The 26,673-nt window shown below is 40.8% G+C and overlaps 1 protein-coding gene across 1 annotated transcript; it reads left to right on the top strand.

Moving 5' to 3' along the window:
* Positions 1–267: 267 nt before the first annotated feature.
* gtf2b (general transcription factor IIB) lies at positions 268–21,949 on the top strand. Its single transcript, XM_061977718.2, has 7 exons — positions 268–315; positions 14,317–14,429; positions 15,696–15,829; positions 15,885–16,031; positions 16,106–16,235; positions 21,109–21,390; positions 21,458–21,949. The coding sequence occupies exons 1-7, from the start codon at positions 299–301 to the stop codon at positions 21,589–21,591; spliced, it is 957 nt and encodes a 318-aa protein (XP_061833702.1). The 5' UTR covers positions 268–298; the 3' UTR covers positions 21,592–21,949.
* Positions 21,950–26,673: the final 4,724 nt, after the last annotated feature.

The following is a 26,673-nucleotide window of genomic DNA, read 5'->3' as shown; positions in this document are numbered from 1 at the left end:
TCATGTACCATATTAAAAATGACAACTTTAGACAATGGCATACGTCATTAATTATACATTGGGTATGATAATCAATTTAAGAGCAGTAGTAGCGTCTTGTCCACATATTTGAAACATTCTCTTCAGTGTGATATAATATAAGTACTAAGTATTATTTACTATTCGCGGAAACAGTGTGTGGACTTATTTGGGCTGTCTGTTTTGCCGTACTGGACCAACCACGTGATCATAAATCTATAAATAGGGGTTCCTCGCTTCGCAGTCGTTTGTTTCTTTGACAGTCAGAGTCGGTTGTGCAATGGCGTCGACAAGCCGGTGAGTACGGGATTCTTTATTTGTCGTACATAGATTAACGCCACTAGTTTCTTTCTTTGTGACACACGAATGCGTTTCAGTGGCCGAAGTCGACTTAACAGACGAGAGAAGTGTTTAGTGCCTTGCGCCTCTCTCTGCCGCAGAAGTAGCATCTTGTGGTTAGCATATTTAGCTCACCGGTTGCTCGGCTTCTTTAATGTCGGCTCTTCATATCTCATAAACCTCATTCAAACGTCGCTTGTCACTGATGTTTGACATGTTTTTATTTTGTAAACACACTTTCGGTTCGCGAACAGTTTAGCTAGCTCCCGGTGTCGTTTGCGTTGGCAGGTATTGCGCAGCGTCATCACGTTCTAAAATGTCCTGCTTGTATTAAGGCGTAACCCGAATTAAAAATAATTCGCGAAATCAACCAAAGTTCATTTATGTCGTGAACTGCTATTGTTTCTTACGAAATAAACGGGCCCAACGGTTGTATGCTTTTAATTGTTCTGTTTTAACGTTATTATTATTTTTTAGTTTTAACCTTACATACTCCATCCATTCTTTTTTTTTTACCGCTTGTCCCTCTCGGGGTCGCGTGGGGTGCTGGAGCCTATCCCAGCTGCATTCGGGCGGAAGGTGGCGTACACCCTGGACAAGTCGCCACCTCATCGCAGGGCCAACACAGATAGACAACATTCACACTCACATTCACACACTAGGGACCATTTAGTGTTGCCAATCAACCTATCCCCAGGTGCATGTCTTTGGAGGAAGCCGGAGTGCTTCAAAGACCTTCCGTGCTGTCCCCTCACACACTCAATAAACGATATTTAACGATTCGTTTTAACTCCCATTCGATATTAAAGTTTAAGTACCCATGATCCATACTTGCCAACCCTCCCGGATTTTCCGGGAGACTCCCGAAATTCAGCGCCTCTCCCGAAAACCTCCCGGGACAAATTTTCTCCCGAAAATCTCCCGAAATTCAGGCGGACTCAGGTCCTCCACAATATAAAAAAGCGTACCTGCCCAATCACGTTATAACTATAGAATGATGGAGGGCGAGTTCTTGGTTTCTTATGTGGGTTTATTGTTAGGCAGTTTCATTAACGTCCTCCCAGCGTGGCAACAACACACAACAACAGCAGTCACTTTTTTGTATACCGTAAAGCAGTTGGTCTGCCGTAAACAGCAATGTTGTGACACTCTTAAACAGGACAATACTGCCATCTAGTGCATTTCATGAAAGCACTTTTGTGCGTGCCACACAGCAATGCATATCAGAGAGGGTAGGGTGTTCAGCATGGTTCGAAAAATAGTGACAGAGAATAGAACAAGGATGGACAATTCAACCCTTAACTCAACAATGAGTAGATGAGTGTTATGTGTGTGTATATGTGTAAATAAATGAACACTGAAATTCAAGTCCCCCCGCGACCCCAAAGGGAATAAGCGGTAGAAAATGGATGGATGGATGGATGAAATTCAAGTATTTATTTTATATATATATATATATATATATATATATATATATATATATATATATATATATATATATATATATATATATATATATAGCTAGAATTCACTGAACGTCAAGTATATATATATATATATATATATATATATATATATATATATGAAATATTTGACTTGGTGAATTCTAGCTGTAAATATACTCCTCCCCCTTTAGCCACGCCCCTGTCCCACCACGCCCACCCCCAACCCCCTCCCCCCACCTCCCGAAATCGGAGGTCTCAAGGTTGGCAAGTATGCCATGATCATACTTGACAACCCTCCCGATTTTCCCGGGAGACTCCCGAATTTCAGTGCCCCTCCCGAAAATCTCCCGGGCCATCCATTCTCCTGAATTTCTCCCGATTTCTACCCGGACAACAATATTGGGGGCGTGCCTTAAAGGGGAACATTATCACCAGACCTATGTAAGCGTCAATATATACCTTGATGTTGCAGAAAAAAGACCATATATTTTTTTAACCGATTTCCGAACTCTAAATGGGTGAATTTTGACGAATTAAACGCCTTTCTATTATTCGCTCTCGGAGCGTGACGTCACATCGGGAAGCAATCCGCCATTTTCTCACTTTCGTCGGTGTGTTGTCGGAGGGTGTAACAACACGAACAGGGACGGATTCAAGTTGCACCAGTGGCCCAAAGATGCGAAAGTGGCAAGAAATTGGACGAAATTTGTTCAAAATACGAGGCTGTGGGGAAAGCCGACGAAATGGTCAGTCGTTTGTTCCGCACACTTTACCGACGAAAGCTATGCTACGACAGAGATGGCAAGAATGTGTGGATATCCTGCGACACTCAAAGCAGATGCTGACATCAACTCCAAAACTGGACAGATCAGCTTTCAGGAAAAGAGAGCGGATGAGGGTATGTCTACAGAATATATTAATTGATGAAAACTTTATTCATTACTCGCGGTTTTACGTAAATTATTATACATAAACTGTGTTTACCAATAATTTAGCTTAAAAACATTTTTTTTTTTTTCAATCATTCGAGTACATTCGGGTAGTCTTGTGTAATGCAGTATTTTGTGTCTATTTAGGTATGGTTAACCTGAGTGCTGAAATCGTGGAAAAATATATGTTCTTAGCGCGCCTGAAATGGGCTGTCTGCACTCTCAAAGTGCATGTTGTTGCCAAATGTATTTCATATGCTGTAAACCTAGTTCATAGTTGTTAGTTTCCTTTAATGCCAAACAAACACATACCAATCGTTGGTTAGAAGGCGATCGCCGAATTCGTCCTCGCTTTCTCCCGTGTCGCTGGCTGTCGTGTCGTTTTCGTCGGTTTCGCTTGCATACGGTTCAAACCGATATGGCTCAATAGCTTCAGTTTCTTCTTCAATTTCGTTTTCGCTACCTGCCTCCCCACTACAACCATCCGTTTCAATACATGCGTAATCTGTTGAATCGCTTAAGCCGCTGAAATCCGAGCTAATGTCGCTATAAACTTGCTGTTCTATCCGCCATGTTTGTTTGTATTGGCATCACTGTGTGACGTCACAAGAAAATGGACGGGTGTATATAATGATGGTTAAAATCAGGCACTTTGAAGCTTTTTTTATGGGTAAAATTTTGAAAAAAACTTCGAAAAATAAAATAAGCCACTGGGAACTGATTTTTAATGGTTTTAACCCTTCTGAAATTGTGATAATGTTCCCCTTTAAAGGCACTGTCTTTCGCGTCCTCTCTCACCTGAAAAGGAGACTATTATATATATATATATATATATATATATATATATATATATATATATATATATATATATATATATATATATATATATCCATAGGTTTATCTATAACCCATAAAGTAGGCAGGCACGCAGCTATTTCTCAGCGTGTGTTTATTCCAGATGGCACGTTAATACACTGACACACAACACCCAGATTCCCATCATGCATTGCTTCAAAACTACGGCAAGTAGTAATGTCCAAAAACATAAGAGATGAAGCAGAAGAACGAAGAAGAGACATGGCGACGACGAGTAAGAAGAAGTACGCTTGCAAGTTCCAAAATAATTGGAAACAATTATTTCAGTTCATCCAGGACAGCTCGAAGGAGAAGGGGTATTTTTGTATGCTGCCTGCAAATTTTGTAGATCAGACTTCTCCATTGAACACGGTGGCCGAACGGATATACTCGTTCATGAACGGATTATTTATATATATAAGAAATACTTGAAAATATATTCACCCCCCGCTACTCCCCACCCACCCACCCACCATCTCCCGAATTCGGAGGTCTCAAGGTTGGCAAGTATGCCCATGATTGTCACACACACACTAGGTGTGGCGAAATTATTCTCTGCATTTGACCCATCACCCTTGATCACCCCCTGTTAGGTGAGGGGAGCAGTGAGCAGCAGCAGTGGCCGCGCCCGGGAATCGTTTTTGGTGATTTAACCCCTAATTCCAACCCTTGAATACTGAGTGTCAAGCAGGGAGGTAATGGGTCCCATTTTTATAGTCTTTGGTATGACTCGGCCGGGGTCTGAACTCACGACCTACCGACCTCAGGGCGGACACTCTAACCCAGGGGTCACCAACCTTTTTGAAACCAAGAGCTACTTCTTGGGTACTGATTAATGCGAAGGGCTACCAGTTTCCATCCATCCATTTTCTACTGCTTATTCCCTTAGGGGTCGCGGGGGGCGCTGGAGCCTATCTCAGCTACAATCGGGCGGAAGGCGGGGTACACCCTGGACAAGTCGCCACCTCATCGCAGGGGCTACCAGTTTGATACACACTTAAATAAATTTCCAATTTGCTCAATTTACCTTTAACTCTGTTATTATTAATAATTAATGATATTTATCTTTGTGGAAACACATCATCTTAATGATTTCTCACAATAAAGTTATATAGAAACAGATAAATATCAATATGCAACACTTTATTTTTATATTTTCTCTAAGTGCACATTTTTCAAATTGAACATTTTCAAATGATCACTTCTAAGACAGTCTTGTGAAATCACAATATCCCATTTTAACTAGCTAGCCACTAACATTTTTTAACAAATCATGAATTACTTTGCACCATGTTTGTACAAATAATAACTCATGTAAAATACAAAAGTCAACTCTCAAATTTTTAAATAAATCATGTCACACTTTGAACTGGACACCAAATCTGTTATCTGTTTCTTTGTCAGTTAGTGAAGACCAAGTCTTTAAAATATTTTCTTGGATTTTCAAATTCTATTTTAGTTTTTTCTCTCTTAGAATTAAAAATGTCGAGCAAAGCGAGACCAGCTTGCTAGTAAATAAATACAATTTAAAAAATAGAGGCAGCTCACTGGTAAGTGCTGCTATTTGAGCTATTTTTAGAACAGGCCACCGGGCGACTCATCTGGTCCTTACGGACTACCTGGTGCCCGCGGGCACCGAGTTGGTGACCCCTGCTCTAACCGCTATATGTGGTTGCCGGTACAATTCAGGAACTATCAATTTTTTTTTTTTAACCGATTCGATCCTAAACGATTCAATGACTTAAACATCCATTCAGTAACTTTTTAGCAAAACATATCAAGCAGTGTGAAATAAATACTAGATACTTAATGTGAAGTTTCCTATATTCCGGTTATTTCTTGTTAGCGTATAATTTATAAATGAATTATGGATACAAACTAGCAAGTAAACAACAATTAATGGCCAATTCAGTGACATCTTGTTTGAATAAAGTGCAACCAACACTTTAGGTTGAATTAACAAATTTCAATAAAATACACTAACCAACATTTTAACAGTAAATTTACCTGCTTAAAAAATGTCATACAGTAACTGTTCTCTGCCCTGTGGTCGCTGTTCACGGACAACGTGCCAGGTGTGCAGACGCATGTATGCCCCCTCATCCCGGTTGATGGTCTTGGTTCCTCGTTGTCATGTCTGTGTGATCATGTTTTGTTTTAGTCATGTTCGGTTTTGTTTTTGGACTCTTTGTGTACTTTTGTTTGTTTTGTCACCATAGCAACCCATTAGTTTTCACCTGTCATGTCACGGACCTGTTTCACGTTTTGAGTCGCGCAACTGTTTTCACTGATCATGTCACTGCTATTTAAGCCGGTCTGTTTCTGTTGTTCGTCCTGGTGACATTATCTATCCATCTATACCTCTGCTACTCTTGATATTCCTGTTTACCATAGTTCATGCTTCATGCCATGCCACAGTAAGTGTTTTTGTTTCGTGTTCATAGTTAATTGCCTTTGTGCTAGTCTTTTGTTTTCATTAGTCAAGTTTGTTCTCCGCTATTGTGCGCGCCTTTTGTTTGCTTCCTTTTTTGTAGTTTGTTAGTATAATAATAAATATGTACTCACCTTCAAACCATGTCCGATCCAGCTTTACTTGCATCTCGGGAAAACAAAACCCTCACAGTCCAGGTATTGACACTCGTGTCTTAGTTTCCATAGCCTCTTTTGTATTTATTTGTTTCTCATGAAATGACTTTACCTTGTGTTTTTAAAGTCGGTGCGTCACCGCACTTTCGCCTTATCGGTCGCGTCTTCTGTAGTTTAAAGTTGTGCTTAATCATTTTGTTGTGTCGTTTGTCTTTGTTGTGGCTTTTGCAATAGTGCTGTAGCTGAACTTTATGATATTGTAATGTCTTGCAGTAGAGAAGTAGAGACACAGTTGGAGAGACACTCTCAGATGCTCTATTAACAAGCGGTAGCAAACTCAGGGAGTCAAAACTAGGGATGTCCCGATCCAGGTTTTTGCACTTCCGATCCGATACCGATGTTGTTTTTGCACTTCCGATCCGATACTGACCGATACTGGCCTATCCGAGCATGTATTAAAGTGTAAAGTTATTTAGCCTACTTAGTTGTCAGAATCATGTTGAAAAGGGTTTTAGTACTCTTGATGACAACTAGCCAGCTGAATTAGGGGAGTTTGAATAATACACAATGGTTGGTAACAAGAAACTGACCTGTTTATTCAAGGATAAACACAAAATAGACAAAATTATACATGACAAACAGAAATGGCATCATTGAACTAGGGCTGGGTGATATGGCCTTTTTTTAATATTGCGATATTTTAAGGCCATATTGCGATACACGATATATATCTCGATATTTTGCCTTAGCCTTGAATGAACACTTGATGCATATAATCACAGCAGTATGATGATTCTATGTGTCTACATTAAAACATTCTTCTTCATACTGCATTAATATATGCTACTTTTAAACTTTCATGCAGAGAAGGAAATCACAACTAAAAAAATCACTATTTTTTTTCATACGGTGTTGATCTGGAAATGTTTGCCTCGGCATTTGGTGGCGGACGTGTGGCACCGAATGGAGATAAGCGTCTCGACAGACGTTACAATATTTGAACGATGATGACGAAAACTGTTTTCTCTGTCGTGTGTCGAAAATTCTTATGCGCTTATTTTTTTATTTGATGTTGTGCGTGGCATAGATTTGCCGTGCGCAGAGGACGCTTGAGCAGTGCGCAATTGCACAGGCGCGCACCTTAGAGGGAACGTTGCTCGCACGGCTGCGCTAGCATCACAGCTAACGTTAGCCATGCTGCTACCTCTCTGCTCGGGGAGGGCGTATACGTATGTGACGTATGATGTGACAGTATGTGACGTGTGTAAGAAGGTGCGCTTGCCGTCTTGTGAGAGGGAGACACAGGAAAGAGTGAGAAGAGCCTGTCGTGTAATGCCAGCAGCTAAAAGCAACTGCGTGAGAATCCACAGACCTGTGGATGTGTTGAAGGTGTGCTGGAAAATGCGGAACGGAAATTAGGGAGCTGCAGAAAAGTGGAATGTATTATTTAAATCGGTGCGTTGGAAAACACGGACCGGAATTTTTGTTTTTAAACTGGATCTGGATCGACATTTTCCCATGCCTTGCCGATACGCATTTTTTTGCAAATATCGGCGGCCGATCCGATCCAAATATTGGATCTGGACATCTCTAGTCAAAACACACGTAAACAAAAGGCCACAAATCATGTGTAGACACTTCCTTGCTCACTCTGTCGCACTCGCTCACGTCACACACAAGAGCACCACCTCTTAAAGACATACAGACATATCAAAGATATTACACTCTTGTCTTGTGGTATTTGTGTTCATGACTTTTCTCGACCACCATAGTTATCCGCCATTTTTGTTTTCTGGTATCGATAAAATCGATCAATTCCCCTTTAAAACAATCTTGGGTCGATACCTATCTTTTTGAAGGCGAACTTGCCGAAATTTAGGAATATACATCGATGTATCAATCAATTGTTACAACCCTAATATTTAACGTAAAATTGCTCTTTTTTTAGATTAAGTGTAATTCTTGAAACTGATTTGTGAACAAAAGCACCCTTAACACTATATAACTCTTCAGATGCTGCTGTATGAGGTCACGTTATAGATCCATCCAGCAAACAGCAGAAAGGAAACAAGTCTGTGGCGATGTCATCTATCCGTTTTCAATACCACTTGTCCTCAACGAGCAAGTTTAGTCTATTCCAGCGGACTTTGGGTTTGAGGTGGGGTACGCCATCGACCTCACGATACGATCCGGGATGCACTACATGGCTCGCGGTCATCTAGTGATGCTGCAATGGGAGTGAAACATAAACAAAAATAGTGTAGATAATAATGACACTTGTAGCACTTATTTATTTTACAATTACACTATTTTCTACACATTGAGAAAACACAACATCCATTTTCACTCAAGTAATTGTAAACAAATATTTATAGTTTGAATAGGAAAAAAAAATCACATTTGTGTTACTCTGTTTGAGTCTGCCAAATTGGCACACTATATGCAGCGATTAGCCCCGGTGGATAACAAATGTAGGTCCGTAATGTTAGTGCTTAATAAAACGATATCGCTAATACTGTAGGATGATTATTTATTGGGTTTTATGTTCGGATTAGACGCAATGACATCATGACTCCCATTCACGCCATTATAAGCAAACTTTTATTTACGTTTATCTACGAGTTTGAATGCATTAAAACATGTGTTCTTGTCCCTCATAAGTACTATGTATTGTAGGCAAAATTCCCCCCAAAATACAGCTCCTCTTTAATCACTAAATTATGTTATGTAATTATAATAATAATAATGCAAGTGCCATATTTTTCGGAGTATAAGTCGCACCGGAGTATAAGTCGCACCTGCCGAAAATGCATAATAAAGAAGGAAAAAAACATATATGAGTTGCACTGGAGCCCGGCCAAACTATGAAAAAAACGGCGACTTATAGTCCGAAAAATACGGTATTCCTTTAAAACACAAACTAAACAAGATTTCTCATTAGTATTGTTTGCCATTGTAATAAGGTCAATATTTTTTTTTATTATTTTAAGTAAATAATATCAAACGATAAAAATAAAGTTGACTCTCTGTTAGCAAAAAGTGTACTTTAATAAATATTGAAACATTTTTAAGTGCAGTGTTTTACCAGTTGGGAAAAGCAAATTGGGCATACTTGAGGTTCCCCCAGCTTGCCAATATAGTTGCAGTGGTGGGGGCGTGGCTGTGGGTGTGGTCAACGTGACATCACTGTATAATTGGCATAATCATGGATGATGCCTATATTTTCTTTAAAATAAAAAAATTAAAAGTTGTGCATACATTTAAAAACAAATCTTTATCAGTAAATTGTATTAACTTATATATTTGTTATGCCTCTATGGACCTTCCCTTGCAGTCTCAGAGCAAACGGCATTTCCTTACAGCGTATAGCCATATCCACAGCAGGTCTCCAAGGTGAAAGGCCTCAGGCATGTTAGAACAAGGCTAGTAAGAGAAGTCGGCAAGTCAGATCCGTAACTTTGGGTCAAGGATTGGCTTCGATGGCCAAATAGTCAGCTTTTTCGGACCATAAGTCACAGTTTTTTTCATAGTTTGGGAGGGGGTGCGACTTATACTCAGGAGCGACTTATGTGTGGAATTATTAACACATTACCGTAAAACAGGGGTGCTCATTACGTCGATCGCGAGCTACCGGTCAATCTCGGAGGGTGTGTCAGTCGATCACCAGCCAGGCATTAAAAAAATAGTCCTAAAAATGAGCGATCATAAATCTTCACTATGACGTCACTTTCGTCACTTGATTGACATTCACGGCACCCGAGGGTCTTCTGAGATGACACTGGCTGCTGCCAGCTCATTAAAATTACCGACTGGAAGGCGAGAAACACTTTATTTCAACAGACTCTGGCGCCGTACCTGTCGTCAAAACTCCAAAGACCGACTGCACAGTTGCGCTAACAAAACAAGAGTCTCAGAAAGCTGGCGTGCACAAGCTAGCAAGCTACGGAGTTTGCCGACAATGTATTTCCTGTAAAGTGTATACAAAGGAGTACGGAAGCTGGACAAATAAGATGCCAAAAACCAACCACTTTCATGTGGTATTGGACAGAAAGGAGGACTTTTTTCTCCTCCATTCGAAAATGCGGACGTTTTTAGCACCACTGTCTGATTCCAATCAATGCAAGTCATCAGAATGAGGTAATACCGTATTTTCCGCACTATAAGGCGCACCGGATTATTAGCCGCACCTTCAATGAATGGCATATTCCATAACTTTGTCCACCAATAAGCCGCCCCGGACTATAAGCCGCGCCTACGCTGCGCTAAAGGGAATGTCAAAAAAACAGTCAGATAGGTCAGTCAAACTTTAATAATATATTAAAAACCAGCGTTCTAACAACTCTGTTCACTCCCAAAATGTACGCAAATGTGCAATCACAAACATAGTAAAATTCAAAATAGTGCAGAGCAATAGCAACATAATGTTGCTCGAACGTTAATGTCACAACACACAAAATAAACATAGCGCTCACTTTCTGAAGTTATTCTTCATTCGTAAATCCTTCGTCTTCGGTGTCCGAAGTGAAAAGTTGGGCAAATTTACGATCCACTGGCAGATGTTGGCGTCGTCTGGCGCTGCCTCCTCGTCTTAGTGAAGGTGTGTTCGCCTTCTGTCTTCCATTGTTCCCACGCAGTTAGCAGTCTAGCTTCGAATGCCCTGTTGACACCAATATCTAGCGGCTGGAGGTCTTTTGTCAATCCACCCGGAATGACGGCGAGTATTGAATTAAGCGCGTAAGCGTGTCTCTCAATGTGCTGTTATGAGCTAGCAAATATAACAACTACACTACCCAGCATGCAACGATAGTTACGAGCATGCGCGGTAGCCCTGAGAAATTCCCACGCAGTTAGCAGTCTAGCTTCGAATGCCCTGTTGACACCAATATCTAGCGGCTGGAGGTCTTTTGTCAATCCACCCGGAATGACGGCGAGTATTGAATTAAGCGCGTAAGCGTGTCTCTCAATGTGCTGTTATGAGCTAGCAAATATAACAACTACACTACCCAGCATGCAACGATAGTTACGAGCATGCGCGGTAGCCCTGAGAAGTTCCCACGCAGTTAGCAGTCTAGCTTCGAATGCCCTGTTGACACCAATATCTAGCGGCTGGAGGTCTTTTGTCAATCCACCCGGAATGACGGCGAGTATTGAATTAAGCGCGTAAGCGTGTCTCTCAATGTGCTGTTATGAGCTAGCAAATATAACAACTACACTACCCAGCATGCAACGATAGTTACGAGCATGCGCGGTAGCCCTGAGAAGCGTTGTTGTATGCTGGGAGTTCGAATGTGGTTATGAGCACGCTGTGAGAAAACGTTGAGAACTCAGTTAACACGCCTCGTCTGCATTATTTATAATTAGACAGACAACACACTTAATAGGAGCCATTTTGGGGTCTTTACATAAACACACAAATGGAAATGAAACGTCACATATCCCAGCATGCACCGCGCGCTTCTTCTACGGGGAAAAAAGATGGCGGCTGTTTACCGTAGTTGCGAGACCTAAACTTTATGAAAATGAATCTTAATATTTATCCATATATAAAGCGCACCGGGTTATAAGGCGCACTGTCAGCTTTTGAGAAAATTTGTGGTTTTTAGGTGCGCCTTATAGTGCGGAAAATACGGTACACCAACTTATATTCTTGTCTTCATGAAAGAAAGGAATCTATATGTGTTAAACATGCCTGTATTATCTTTAAACACCTTAACTTGTTAACAATTGTTGTGTCTGGGCAAAAATGAGGACTCAGATGCAGAAGAGAGACAATTGACTCAGACTTTATTTAATTATTTTTCTTTGCTATCTCTTGGACAGAGTGATTAAACAAAGTGGTTTCAAAATCTATCTATGATATACTTGAGTAACTAGAGGATGTGTAGCATAGGACATAAGGCAATAAACAGAAAATCACTCCATAAGGAGGAAAAGGGCAATAGCAAAATTTCTATACAAGTCTAATAACAAAAAACCAACAATCTATGATAATCTACAAAAAGATAATTTCACTCATGAAAAGAAGTCGAGAAGCTTGCAAACTAAAAGCGCTCCAGAAGGAGGGAAAAAAGAAGACAAGGCACTATGAAAATTGATACAAAAAGACTAGGCCGAAAAAACTTTAGCAAAAGAAAATCACTCTCTCAGAGGAAACAAAGAAATCAATAAATAAAGCGAGACAATACTTATCAAGGCTGTGGACAAGGCTGGAGGTACGTAGCGAGACGATATACTCTGGCAACAAGACAGGGGAAGACGAGGACTATAAACACATGAGGGAGGGTGACACAGGTGGACACAATCAGGCAATCAGGAGAGACATCAGACCAGTGACACAGGAGGAAGGGCAAGTGGCCTGAAACGAGAGGAGGATTAGAATTTTCAAAATAAAACAGGAAGTTTGCCAGACAACCCCAAAACAGGACTTCCCTCACCACGATGTGACAACAATATTAACTATATGTGTTAAACATGCTTGCATTATCTTTAAACACCTTTAACTTATTAACAATATTAACTATATGTATTAAACATGCTTGCATTATCTTTAAACACCTTTAACTTGTTAACAATATTAACTATATGTATTAAACATACTTGTATTATCATTAAACACCTTTAATTTATTAACAATATTAACTATGTGTTAAACATGATTGCATTATCATTAAACACCTTTAACTTGTTAACAATATTAACTATATGTGTTAAACATGCTTGCATTATCATTAAACACCTTTAACTTATTAACAAAAACGTATATTTCATAAATAAGTAAATATAAATTATATATATGAATGAGGTAGATCCCCACGACTTGATCAATTGAAAAGTAGCTCGCCTGCAGAAAAAGTGTGAGCACCCCTGCCGTAAAATATCAAATAATATTATTGAGCTCATTCACGTAAGAGACTAGACGTATAAGATTTCATGGGATTTAGCGATTAGTAGTGACAGATTATTTGGTAAACGTATAGCATGTTCTATATGTTATAGTTATTTGAATGACTCTTACCATAATATGTTACGTTAACATACCAGGCACGTTCTCAGTTGTTATTTATGCGTCATATAACGTACACTTATTCAGCCTGTTCACTATTCTTTATTTATCTTAAATTGCCTTTCAAATGTCTATTCTTGGTGTTGGGTTTTATCAAATAAATTTCCCCAAAAAATGCGACTTATACTCCAGTGCGACTTATATATGTTTATTTCCTTCTTTATTATGCATTTTCGGCATGTGCGACTTATACTCCGGTGCGACTTATACTCCGAAAAATACGGTACTTAAAATCAGTGGATTTTGGTGGCCGAATTTTTGGTGCATGGCTCATCCACAGTGCGTAAATTACAGGATACTAATATATCCATTCATGCAATGTATGACTTTATTGTGTTGTCACGTAAAAAGACACACATTTGTGGCGGTTTTTATTTTGCCGTGGCTCAGCGACACAATCAATTAAATGTCGGGGAACCCCTGATACTTACTCCTTGTCCATGTTGATGGACTCATCTTGCTCCCTCGTGATGATATTCCCACTTTGGCTTTACAGACATCTTTTTTCCTCCTACTTTTTGTAATCTGCGGTGCTTCTCACTAGTGAGTAGCAACCAGCTAGGCTCTGTCCATGCATTATGTCTGCGTAAGATAGCAGTCCCGCCTCTGCCCACAGAAACCAATAGTGTGTATGACTCAAAAGAGAGTTCATTTATTGTTTGATTAATGTATTGATTATCAGCATAGGCCTAATGACGATAGCATAATGATAACTGTGTCATAAGGTTAAATATTGCGATAGTTCACCATATCGATAGTTTATACCACTCATATTCACACTTATGGACAATTTAGAGCCCCGATTAGCATAACATGCATGTTTTTGGGGATGTGGGAGGAAAAAATCCACACAAGGTCAGCGGGAGAGAACATGCAAACTCCACATGAGATGTTCCCACGGAGATTCAAACACAGATATCCTGACTGTGAACCTTGCAGCTCACCAAGATGTCAACATTATATTTGTAATCTCTCCCAAGTTACAAAGCATAATTGTGGTTTGTTATTTTGAGTTCTTTTAAAAAGGATGAGGAGCTCATCCAAGCACGTTTACCTCACTTAGTACCTTTTGTTTTTGTAGTGGAGATGGGTTGACTCTGCCCCGAGTTCAGTGTCCCAACCACCCCGATGCCATCTTGGTGGAGGACTACCGTGCAGGGGACATGATCTGCCCTGAATGTGGCCTTGTAGTAGGTGAGTGAGTATACTTTGCAACATGTCTCCTACTCTCAGTAGTTGATTGGCATCTCAAAAAGAAGAGACGTGTTTCTTTGGTGTCCAATTCCTGGACAGGAAGAACTGTTGGTTTGAGGGAGGCGTGAAAGAAGACATCTCTGTCAAACAAGCAATCATCTTATTAAACAGAGAAATGGGTTTGAACTTTCACCTCTCAGCGTCTTGGCTTGGAGGAGGGCTTCAGCACGAGTAGCTTTTGTGTTCACGTTCACTTCTACGGGAAATCTTCCTTTTCATACAAGCTCACATCTGTAAAACCTTTCTACAAATTTTGGATATGTGGTTTGGGAGCGATTCTGTTCATAACCTTTATGGACAGAATTTCTAGGCGCAGTCAAGGCGTTGAGGGTATATGATTTGGTGGCTGCAGGATTAGGTCTCTGCTATTTGCAGATGATGTGGTCCTGATGGCTTCATCTGGCCAAGATCTTCAGCTCTCACTGGATCGGTCCGCAGCAGAGTGTGAAGCGACTGGGATGGGAATCAGCACCTCCAAGTCCGAGTCCATGGTTCTCGCCCGGAAGAGGGTGGAGTGCCATCTCCAGGTTGGGGAGGAGATCTTGCCCCAAGTGGAGGAGTTCAAGTACCTCGGAGTCTTGTTCAAGAGTAAGGGAAGAGTGGATCGTGAGATCGACAGGCGGATCGGTGTGGCGTCTTCAGTAATGTGGACGCTGTATCAATCCGTTGTGGTGAAGAAGGAGCTGAGCCGGAAGGCAAAGCTCTCGATTTACCGGTCGATCTACATTCCCATCCTCACCTATGGTCATGAGCTTTGGGTCATGACCGAAAGGACAAGATCACGGGTACAAGCGGCCGAAATGTGTTTCTTCCGCCGGGTGGCTGGGCTCTCCCTTAGAGATAGGGTGAGAAGCTCTGTCATCCGGGAGGAGCTCAAAGTAAAACCGCTGCTCCTCCACATCGAGAGGAGCCAGATGAGGTGGTTCGGGCATCTGGTCAGGATGCCACCCGAACGCCTCCCTAGGGAGGTGTTTAGGGCACGTCCGACCGGTAGGAGGCCACGGGGAAGACCCAGGACACGTTGGGAAGACTATCTCTCCCGGCTGGCCTGGGAACGCCTCGGATCCCCCGGGAGGAGCTGGAAGAAGTGGCTGGGGAGAGGGAAGTCTAGGCTGCCCCCGCGACCCGACCTCGGATAAGCGGAAGTGGATGGATGGATGGTTTGGGAGCGACATGGTCATAATTGGTCTCCTGTTACCTGTCCAGGTGATCGAGTGATTGACGTTGGCTCCGAGTGGAGGACGTTCTCCAACGAGAAAGCCCTCAAAGACCCGTCCAGGGTGGGAGACGCTCAGAACACGCTGCTGAATGGAGGAGACCTCACCACCATGATCAGCAAGGTGAGTTGACATCTCTCCTCGTGTTCTACTTAATCAGAAGTGACCTCCACCACAGGGCACAGGTGCTGCTAGTTTCGATGAGTTTGGCAACTCCAAGTACCAGAACCGTCGCACCATGAGCAGCTCCGACCGGGCCATGCTGAACGCCTTCAAGGAAATCACCACCATGGCGGACCGCATCAACCTGCCCAGGAACATCATCGTACGTGTCCACCGCCCACAGCGCCAGAAGGACGCCTGACCATCTCACTTTGTGTTCTTGTCTTTGCCTCGCAGGATAGAACCAATAACCTTTTCAAGCAAGTTTATGAACAGAAAAGCCTGAAAGGGCGAGCAAATGACGCCATCGCATCGGCTTGTCTCTACATCGCCTGCAGACAGGAGGGTGTCCCGAGGACCTTTAAAGGTCAGCACCTGTTTTGTAACACTGATCTCCCAATACACACTGATATGATTATTGCTCTGTACAACATCAGGCTACTCCACTCTAAAATGCATTATCATTGGCGACACGCTTCGTTAAGGCTGATTAGTAGAGATGTCCGATAATGGCTTTTTTGCCGATATTCCGATATTGTCCAACTCTTAATTACCGATTCCGTTATCAACCGATACCGATACATACAGTCGTGGAATTAACACATTATTATGCCTAATTTTGTTGTGATGCCCCGCTGGATGCATTAAACAATGTAACAAGGTTTTCCAAAATAAATCAACTCAAGTTATGGAAAAAAAATGCCAACATGGCACTGCCATATTTATTATTGAAGTCACAAAGTGCATTATTTCTTTTAACGTGCCTCAAAACAGCAGATTGGAATTTGGGACATGCTCTCCCTGAGAGAGCATGAGGAGGTTGAGTTGGGGGAGGGTAGGAGGTAGCGGGGAGTGTATATAGTAGCGTCCCGGAAGAGTTAGTGCTGCAAGGGGTTCTGGGTATTTGTTCTGTTGTGTTACGGTGCAGATGTTCTCCCGAAATGTGTTTGTCATTCTTGTTTGGTGTGGGGCATATTTGTAACAGTGTTAAAGTTGTTTATATGGCCACCCTCAGTGTGACCTGTATGGCTGTTGACCAAGTATGATTTGCATTCACTTGTGTGTGTGAAAAGCCGTAGATATTATGTGATTATGCCGGCACGCAAAGGCAGTGCCTTTAAGGCACACCCACAATATTGTTGTCTGGGTGGAAATCGGGAGAAATTCGGGAGAATGGTCGCCCCGGGAGATTTTCGGGAGGGGCACTGAAATTCGTGAGTCTCCCGGGAAAATCGGGAGGGTTGGCAAGTATGACTGGGAGACGCAACTGCTCTGTACTTCTCCCTACGTCCGTGTACCACTCTGTATAGCGGCGTTTTAAAAAGTCATACATTTTACTTTTTGAAACTGATACCGATAATTTCCGATATTACATTTTAAAGCATTTATCGGCCGATAACAAAGTTAAAGTTAAAGTACCAATGATTGTCACACACACACTAGGTGTGGTGAAATTTGTCCTCTGCATTTGACCCATCCCCTTGTTCACCCCCTGGGAAGTGAGGGGAGCAGTGGGCAGCAGCGGTACGGAATCATTTTTGGTGATTTAATCCCCAATTCCAACCCTTGATGCTGAGTGCCAAGCAGGGAGGTAATGGGTCCCATTTTTATAGTCTTTGGTATGACTCAGCCGGGATTTGAACTCACAACCTACTGATCTCAGGGTGGACACTCCAACCACTTGGCCACTGAGTAGGTTATAATAATATCGGCAGTCTAATATTATCAGACATCTCTAATAAAAAATTTAATAAATATTGAACATCTTAAAGTGCTATTTTTCCAAGTTGAAAAAACGTGGTCGGACGTTTTTTTTGTTGCCATCACTTGATCACCGCATTGATGGGCGTATATTGCCCATCCAACTTGAATATTACTACAACGGGACATTTAGCTTTGGAATCATATTTTCCTCCTTCCTGAGGTGATACCTTGCGTGGTGGTCCCAATGATCTAAGGAGCTATGTTGTCCAGGGCTTCTATGCCCCTGGTAGGGTCTGCCATGACAAACAGGTCCTCGGTGAGGGACCAGACAAAGAGCAGCTCAAAGACTTCTATGAATACAAACAATCGAGGACCAAGGTTTCCCTCGCCCGGACGCAAATCCCCGGGGCCCCCCTCTGGAGGCGGGGATCCTTCCCCCAATGGGCTCACCACCCATAGAAGGGGGCATAGAAGTCGGGTGCCCTGTGAGTTGGGCGGCAGTGGAAGGCAGTCCGATCCTTGGCTGCAGAAGCTAAATATTGTGACGTGGACGTCACCTCGCTGGGAGCGAAAGGAGCCTGAGCTGGTGCACTAGGTAGAGAAGTTCCATTTGGATCTAGTCGGTCTTACTTCCACGCACAGCAAGGGCTCTGGAACCAGTCTTCTCGATAGGGGCTGGACTCTCTTCCACTCTGGCATTGCCAGCAGTGAGAGGTGACGGGCGGGGGTGGCTATACTTGTTGTCCCGCGACTCAGAGCCTGCAGAGACTTAAACCCGGTGGACGAAAGAGTAGCTTCCCTCCGCCTCCAGGTGCTTGTGCACAAAACATCAGTTCAGAGTACCCGCCCTTTTTGGAGTCCCAAGAGGGAGTACTGGAGAGTGCTCCTTCTAGTGATTCCCTTGTTCTACTGGAGACTTCCACACTCACTTTGGCAACGAAACATTCACACAAAATGTAAACATATGAACAACTAAAATGTAAACTTGTAAAAACATATTACAACTAGAGATGTCCGATAATATCAGCCTGCCGATATTATCGGCCGATAAATGCTTTAAAATGTAATATCGGAAATTGTCGGTATCAGTTTTTTTATTATCTGTATCAGTTTTTTTATTTTATTTTATTTTATTTTTTTTAATTAAATCAACATAAAAAACACAAGATACACTTACAATTAGTGCACCAAACCAAAAAACCTCCCTCCTCCACAAAAGGGTTGTTTCTTTGTTATTAATATTCTGGTTCCTACATTATGTATCAATATATATCAATACAGTCTGCAAGGGATACAGTCCGTAGGCACACATGATTGTGCGTGCTGCTGGTCCACTAATAGTACTAACCTTTAACTGTTAATTTTACTCATGTTCATTAATTACTAGTTTCTATGTAGCTGTTTTTATATTGTTTTACTTTCTTTTTTATTCAATAATTTTTGTTTAATTTATTTGTTATTTAATTTTTTTTAAAAAGGACCTTATCTTCACCATACCTGGTTGTCCAAATTAGGCATAATAATGTGTTAATTCCACGACTATATACATCAGTATCGGTTGATATCGGTATCGGTAATTAAGGGTTTGGTCAATATCGGATATCGGCAAAAAGCCATTATCGGACATCCCTAATTACAAATAAAATGTAAACTTGTATAAACACATGAACAACTAAAATGTAAACTTGCAAAAACATTAACTAAAATGTAAACTTGTATAAACACATGAACAACTACAATATAAACTTGTATAAACACATTAACTACAATATAAACTTGTATAAACACATTAACAACTACAATATAAACTTGTATAAACACATTAACTACAATATAAACTTGTATAAACACATTAACAACTACAATATAAACTTGTATAAACACATGAACAACTACAATATAAACTTGTATAAACACATGAACAACTACATATAAACTTGTAAAAATAATAACTAAAATGTAAACTTGTATAAACACATGAACAACTACAATATAAACTTGTATAAACACATTAACAACTACAATATAAACTTGTATAAACACATGAACAACAACAATATAAACTTGTATAAACACATGAACAACTAAAATGTAAACTTGTATAAACACATGAACAACTACAATATAAACTTGTATAAACACATGAACAACTACAATATAAACTTGTATAAACACATGAACAACTACAATATAAACTTGTACAAACACATGAACAACTACAATGTAAACTTGTATAAACACATGAACAACTAAAATGTAAACTTGTATAAACACATTAACTAAATTGTAAACTTGTAAAAACATATTTACATCTAAAATGTAAACTTGTTTAAATACATTAACTACAATATAAACTTGTATAAACACATTAACTACAATATAAACTTGTATAAACACATGAACAACTACAATATAAACGTGTATAAACACATTAACTACAATATAAACTTGTACAAACACATTAACTACAATATAAACTTGTATAAACACATGAACAACTACAATATAAACTTGTATAAACACATTAACTAAATTGTAAACTTGTAAAAACATATTTACATCTAAAATGTAAACTTGTTTAAATACATTAACAACTACAATATAAACTTGTATAAACACATTAACTACAATATAAACTTGTATAAACACATGAACAACTACAATATAAACTTGTATAACACATTAACTACAATATAAACTTATATAAACACATTAACTACAATATAAACTTGTATAAACACATGAACAACTACAATATAAACTTGTATAAACACATGAACAACTACAATATAAACTTGTATAAACACATTAACTACAATATAAACTTGTATAAAAACACTAACAACTACAATATAAACTTGTATAAACACATGAACAACTACAATATAAACTTGTATAAACACATGAACAACTACAATATAAACTTGTATAAACACATGAACAACTACAATATAAACTTGTATAAACACATTAACTACAATATAAACTTGTATAAACACATTAACTACAATATAAACTTGTATAAACACATGAACAACTACAATATAAACTTGTATAAACACATTAACTACAATATAAACTTGTATAAACACATGAACAACTACAATATAAACTTGTATAAACACACTAACAACTACAATATAAACTTGTATAAACACATGAACAACTACAATATAAACTTGTATAAACACATTAAAGCTACAAGCTGTGTTCTCTTAGCACAGACTCCTTCTATATTAGAATGAGGGTTTTTCCGGTGCATTCAAGGACCGCTGAACAGAGTAGGACGTCATATCACCCGCCAGAAATATTAAGAGACACTATTTAATTTGTTACGCACTTGAAATAACTACCTGTGAACGTGCTGCAGTACAAAGTAATATTTAAAACAATAAAATACTAAAACACAAAATAGTGTTTATTAGCTTCGTAAAAACAAGAACTTGGTGAAAAGATTTGAGCACGTCAACAACCACGAGTGACACGACGTGTTCACTGACATCACCAGTAAAGTCGCCATGCTCACGTGTCCGCAGAGATCTGTGCCGTGTCCCGCATCTCCAAGAAGGAGATCGGCAGGTGCTTCAAGCTGATCCTCAAGGCCCTGGAGACCAGCGTGGACCTCATCACCACAGGAGACTTCATGTCCCGCTTCTGCTCCAACCTGGGCTTGCCAAAGCAGGTGCAGATGGCCGCCACCTACATCGCCATGAAGGCCGTGGAGCTGGACCTGGTGCCCGGGAGGAGCCCCATCTCTGTGGCCGCCGCCGCCATCTACATGGCCTCCCAGGCCTCGGCAGACAAGAAGACCCAGAAGGGTGAGTGAGCACACCCTTTCCTTTCCGTTAACCAGTCAACTTGTCAACACTCTTGGCGCCTTCACAGAAATCGGCGACATCGCCGGCGTCGCCGACGTTACAATCCGACAGTCATATCGACTCATCTACCCTCGTGCCGCCGAACTTTTCCCTCCAGACTTCAAATTCGACACACCTGTGGACAAACTTCCACTCCTGTGAAAACTCAGCAGCACTTCTGCTGTTCTTTGGAATTTTTTTTCATCTTTTTGTTGGTTTTGGAAGATTTTTCCTGTCCCTAAGATTTCAAGCCTTTGACAGGCACCCCCCCCCACACTCAAGAAAGATGGACACACATTCCAGTCATCATGAATGGACCCTCACCTACTCTATGTATGTGCGTGCGTGTGTGTGTTTGTATACACACACACACACACAGAACTGATGCTTGCAATTTTAGGCTGCTTTCATATTTGTATACATAAAACATTCTTTTGTAGAAAAAGGAGCTGTTCTATTTTGTTAGTTTGTTTGAACTGTATTAAGTAATTTAAAAATAAAACTTTTCATTGGAAACAAACGGTCGCTTTTCTATCTTCTTGGGCCGGTGTCTTCACACACCCATACTTGCCAACCCTCCCGGATTTTCCGGGAGACTCCCGAAATTCAGCGCCTCTCCCGAAAACCTTCCGGGACAAATTTTCTCCCGAAATTCAGGCGGACCTGGAGGCCACGCCCCCTCCAGCAATGTTGTAATATATTGAGTTGGAGGCAATAACCAGGCGAGGTGATGAAGTACGTCCCTTTACTGTAGACTTCAGAACAGACTCACACACTTGACGTCAGGTGCGCAACACCACGTAAATCGATGGCCAACCAAAAAGTAACCCCAGTACGCTATAGCCAACATTCACCAGGAGATGGCAACAGACAAACATAGATCACTCTATTACATTCCTCCCCTTTTAGAAATGTAGCAGTTACTCAAAAGAAATAAACAACCCAACCAAGAAATGCAGCAGCTCAATTAAAAAACTGTACTTAAACCACATTCTTTTTTTTTTTAGTACTGAACTCTTAACCCTCATTTGTAAACAATAACATGCTTATTATACAAACAGTATTTGTACATCTTTAACACAGATTTTTATACTGTCTTCAGAGATTCCGTTTTTTTGGTGGTACTCAAAACCTTTCTGGGTACCTGCGGATCACTGGTGGGGTTTTTGTTGTGGATGATCTGGGTTCTGATGATGGCAACTCAGCAGCCCTTGAATCTGGTTCGATGATGAGACTAGTTTGTGTCTGACTCACTGATGGTCCTGGTGATGGAACTGAAACAGCACTGTCCAGTTGTACTGATGGCACATTTTCTGCAACTGGTGGAGACTAGATAACTGGCAGTCTCTCCATGTTTTCTCGCCATGGTAACATGTGATCCACATGCACTGTGCGCTGTCTCTGTCCCTCTTGATAGATAGAGATATTGATATTGATATATATATATATAATATATATATATATATATATATATAAAGTATTTCTTATATATATATATATATATGAAATACTTGACTTAGTGAATTCTAGTTGTATATATACTCCTCCCCTCTTAGCCACGCCCCCAACCACGACCACGCCCCCCCACCTCCCGAAATCGGAGGTCTCAAGGTTGGCAAGTATGCCCTAAGGTCTGATCATGCCTACACGACAATTTCCACACTACCATTGCCCCCTTGTGGTAAAAAAAATATAACCTACATAACTGTCTTCCATATGCTCAGATCTTCCTGAAATGATGGTGGATTATTATTATTATTATTATAGAGGTTTATTTGAAATAGGGACAGATACAAAAACATAGACATCTGAAACAGTTATCCAATGTATGCATCATAATGTTTGTAGCCAAAGCTAATTTACAACACTTGTCCCCAACAACAACAACACAGATCCAACATCATTAAAATAGGAAAATAAAAAATAGAATGAGTCGATAATAATGATAATAGTAATAATATAGACAAAGTGCAAACTATATAAAAGCCAATAATAATAATAATAACACAGACAAAGTGCAGACTAGATAAAAACCAAATAGTAAAAATGAGTAAAAACTAAACATGGGAACACGATTGTTGCTCAACTAGCCATAATTTTGTTTGTTTTTTGTGCAGGTATACTTTTCAAAGTGTCCGGTAAAGAGTTCCATAGTTGTGGTCCTTTTATTGAAAAGGCAGTCTGGGCAAAAGATTTTCCTACAAAATGGAACACAACAGTTGCCTTTTGACATTGCTCGGGTGGTAGATCTGCTACCACTTTGCAGTCTTGTAATTGCCTTGCAGAGCAATTGGGGAACAGAGTTATCCAAGCATTTAAAGGTCGAACATTATCACCAGACCTATGTAAGCGTCAATATATACAGTGATGTTGCAGAAAAAATACCTTTTTTTTTTTTAACCGATTTCCGAACTCTAAATGGGTGAATTTTGGCGAATTAAACGCCTTTCTATTATTCGCTCTCGGAGCGATGACGTCACGACATCGGGAAGCAATCCGCCATTTTCTCAAACACATTAAAAATAAATAAATTTGTTCCGCACACTTTACCGACGAAAGCTATGCTACGACAGAGATGGTAAGAATGTGTGGATATCCTGCGACACTCAAAGCAGATGCATTTCCAACGATAAAGTCAAAGAAATCTGCCGCCAGACCCCCATTGAATCTGCCGGAGTGTGTGAGCAATTCAGGGACAAAGAACCTCGGTAGCCCGGCAAGCAATGGCGGCAGTTTGTTCTTGGCGCCTTTATCACCCCCTTGTGGTGAAAAACTACAACAGTAATAACTTCCTTACATGTGTTCCAACCTTCCTGACATTTTTAATGGTGGGTGGGGTGTTGGATGGGTCACAACTGCATGACTATTGCTGCACCTTTATCACCCCTGTAAGAGTAATAACTTATTTCCACATGCACCGAGCTTCCTGAATTTTTTGATGGTGGGTCGGGGTGTTGGGTGGGACGCAACTGTATGCCTACTGCAGGGCTTTTATTTCCCCTCAGTGGTAAAAAAAAACTTTAACAGTAATAACTTCCTTACACCTGCTCCGATCTTTTCTGACATTTTTGATTTTGGGTCGGGGTGTTGGGTGGGACGCAACGGCATGACTGCAGTGGCACCATTATCGCCCCCTTGTGGTGAAAATGTATAACTGTCCTAACTTCCTTCCATTTGCTCCAATCTTCCTGAAATTTTTGGTGGTGGGTCAGAGCACTGGGAAGGACGTGACGGCATGCGTCATGCGTGACCATCGATTCGCGTTAACCCCCCGGTGCAAGGAGGCGTTTTTTAAGGTATTTTAGGCTTCATAATGCGCCACACATTTTCAATGGGAGACAAGTCTGGACTACAGGCAGGCCAGTCTAGTACCCACACTCTTTTACTATGAAGCCACGTTGAGGTAACACATCACTTGGCATTGTCTTGCTGAAATAAGCAGGGGCGTCCATGGTAACGTTGCTTGGATGGCAACATATGTTGCTCCAAAACCTGTATGTACCTTTCAGCATTAATGGCGCCTTCACAGATGTGTAAGTTACCCATGTCTTGGGCACTAATACACCCCCATACCATCACAGATGCTGGCTTTTCAACTTTGCACCTATAGCAACCCAAATGGTTATTTTCCTCTTTGGTCCGGAGGACACAACGTCCACAGTTTCCAAAAACAATTTGAAATGTGGACTCGTCAGACCACAGAACACTTTTCCACTTTGTATCAGTCCATCTTAGATGAGCTCAGGCCCAGCGAAGCCGACGGCGTTTCTGGGTGTTGTTGATAAACGGTTTTCGCCTTGCATAGGAGAGTTTTAACTTGCACTTACAGATGTAGCGACCAACTGTAGTTACTGACAGTGGGTTTCTGAAGTGTTCCTGAGCCCATGTGGTGATATCCTTTACACACTGATGTCGCTTGTTGATGCAGACAGCCTGAGGGATCGAAGGTGATTTCTCCAGATTCTCTGAACTCTTTGATGGTATTACCGACCGTAGATGGTGAAATCCCTAAATTCCTTGCATTAGCTGGTTGAGAAAGGTTTTTCTTAAACTGTTCAACAATTTGCTCACGCATTTGTTGACAAAGTGGTGACCCTCGCCCCATCCTTGTTTGTGAATGACTGAGCATTTCATGGAATCTACTTTTATACCCAATCATGGCACCCACCTGTTCCCAATTTGCCTGTTCACCTGTGGGATGTTCCAAATAAGTGTTTGATGAGCATTCCTCAACTTTATCAGTATTTATTGCCACCTTTCCCAACTTCTTTGTCACGTGTTGCTGGCATCAAATTCTAAAGTAAATGGTTATTTGCACAAGTTTATCAGTTTGAACATCAAATATGTTGTCTTTGTAGCATATTCAACTGAATATGGGTTGAAAATGATTTGCAAATCCTTGTATTCCGTTTATATTTACATCTAACACAATTTCCCAACTCATATGGAAACGGGGTTTGTATATCAAACATGTGACGCGGACAGTCACATAATACGATCCAATGCTTGCTTTCTTTTCCCCCCTTCAAAGTACTTGAGTACCGTGAGAACAGAGTGCCAGCAGCCAGCAGCCCAAGACCGGTTCAAACCTGTACGGGTAAGACACTTCCTCGGGCAGGTGCATCATCAACCCAAATCCAGAAAAATCTGGAAACCATATCTTGGGTCCTACTGACTGTTGAGTAGCCTTTAAGACTTACATAGAGGGAAGGAAACAAGGGCAACCTGGTGTTGCGTTCACAGTCCTAAAGAATAATCATCAAATTGCATTCCACAGTCTGGTGTAACATTAGCAAGGAAGTATGTTTGTAACATTAGTTTTATTTTCCAATGAGGTGGAAGACACACAGCTGTCCACACATGTGCCTGTCAAAAGCAGTATACTGTAGAGCTAACAATTATGCTGCATAATCAGTATTCATAATTTTCATCTATTTTCTATATAACTGAGCTGGAACCTATCCCAGCTCCATATAGGACACGTTGGCCCAGGGGCGTCACTAGCTTTTAAGGACAGAGGGTGGCTTAGCCCCCAGGAGATGCACAGGATGCGAGCGAATGTTACGCACGAGCACAAAACTTCACAAACGGCTAACAAAGACTTAGAAATTATTAATTGTTATTATTATTTTTTTTTTTTAAATGCACGGGATGAAATGAAATGCTCGCCGGGACGATGGCTTTTAACCATATATTTTCTTTTTCTTTTTATGTATTTATTCATTTTACATGTTATCAGAATCA

Source organism: Nerophis lumbriciformis, linkage group LG18 (assembly GCF_033978685.3).
Source record: "Nerophis lumbriciformis linkage group LG18, RoL_Nlum_v2.1, whole genome shotgun sequence".
NCBI classification, from domain to species: Eukaryota; Metazoa; Chordata; class Actinopteri; order Syngnathiformes; family Syngnathidae; genus Nerophis; species Nerophis lumbriciformis.
This window is presented reverse-complemented; position numbering and strand designations above follow the sequence as displayed.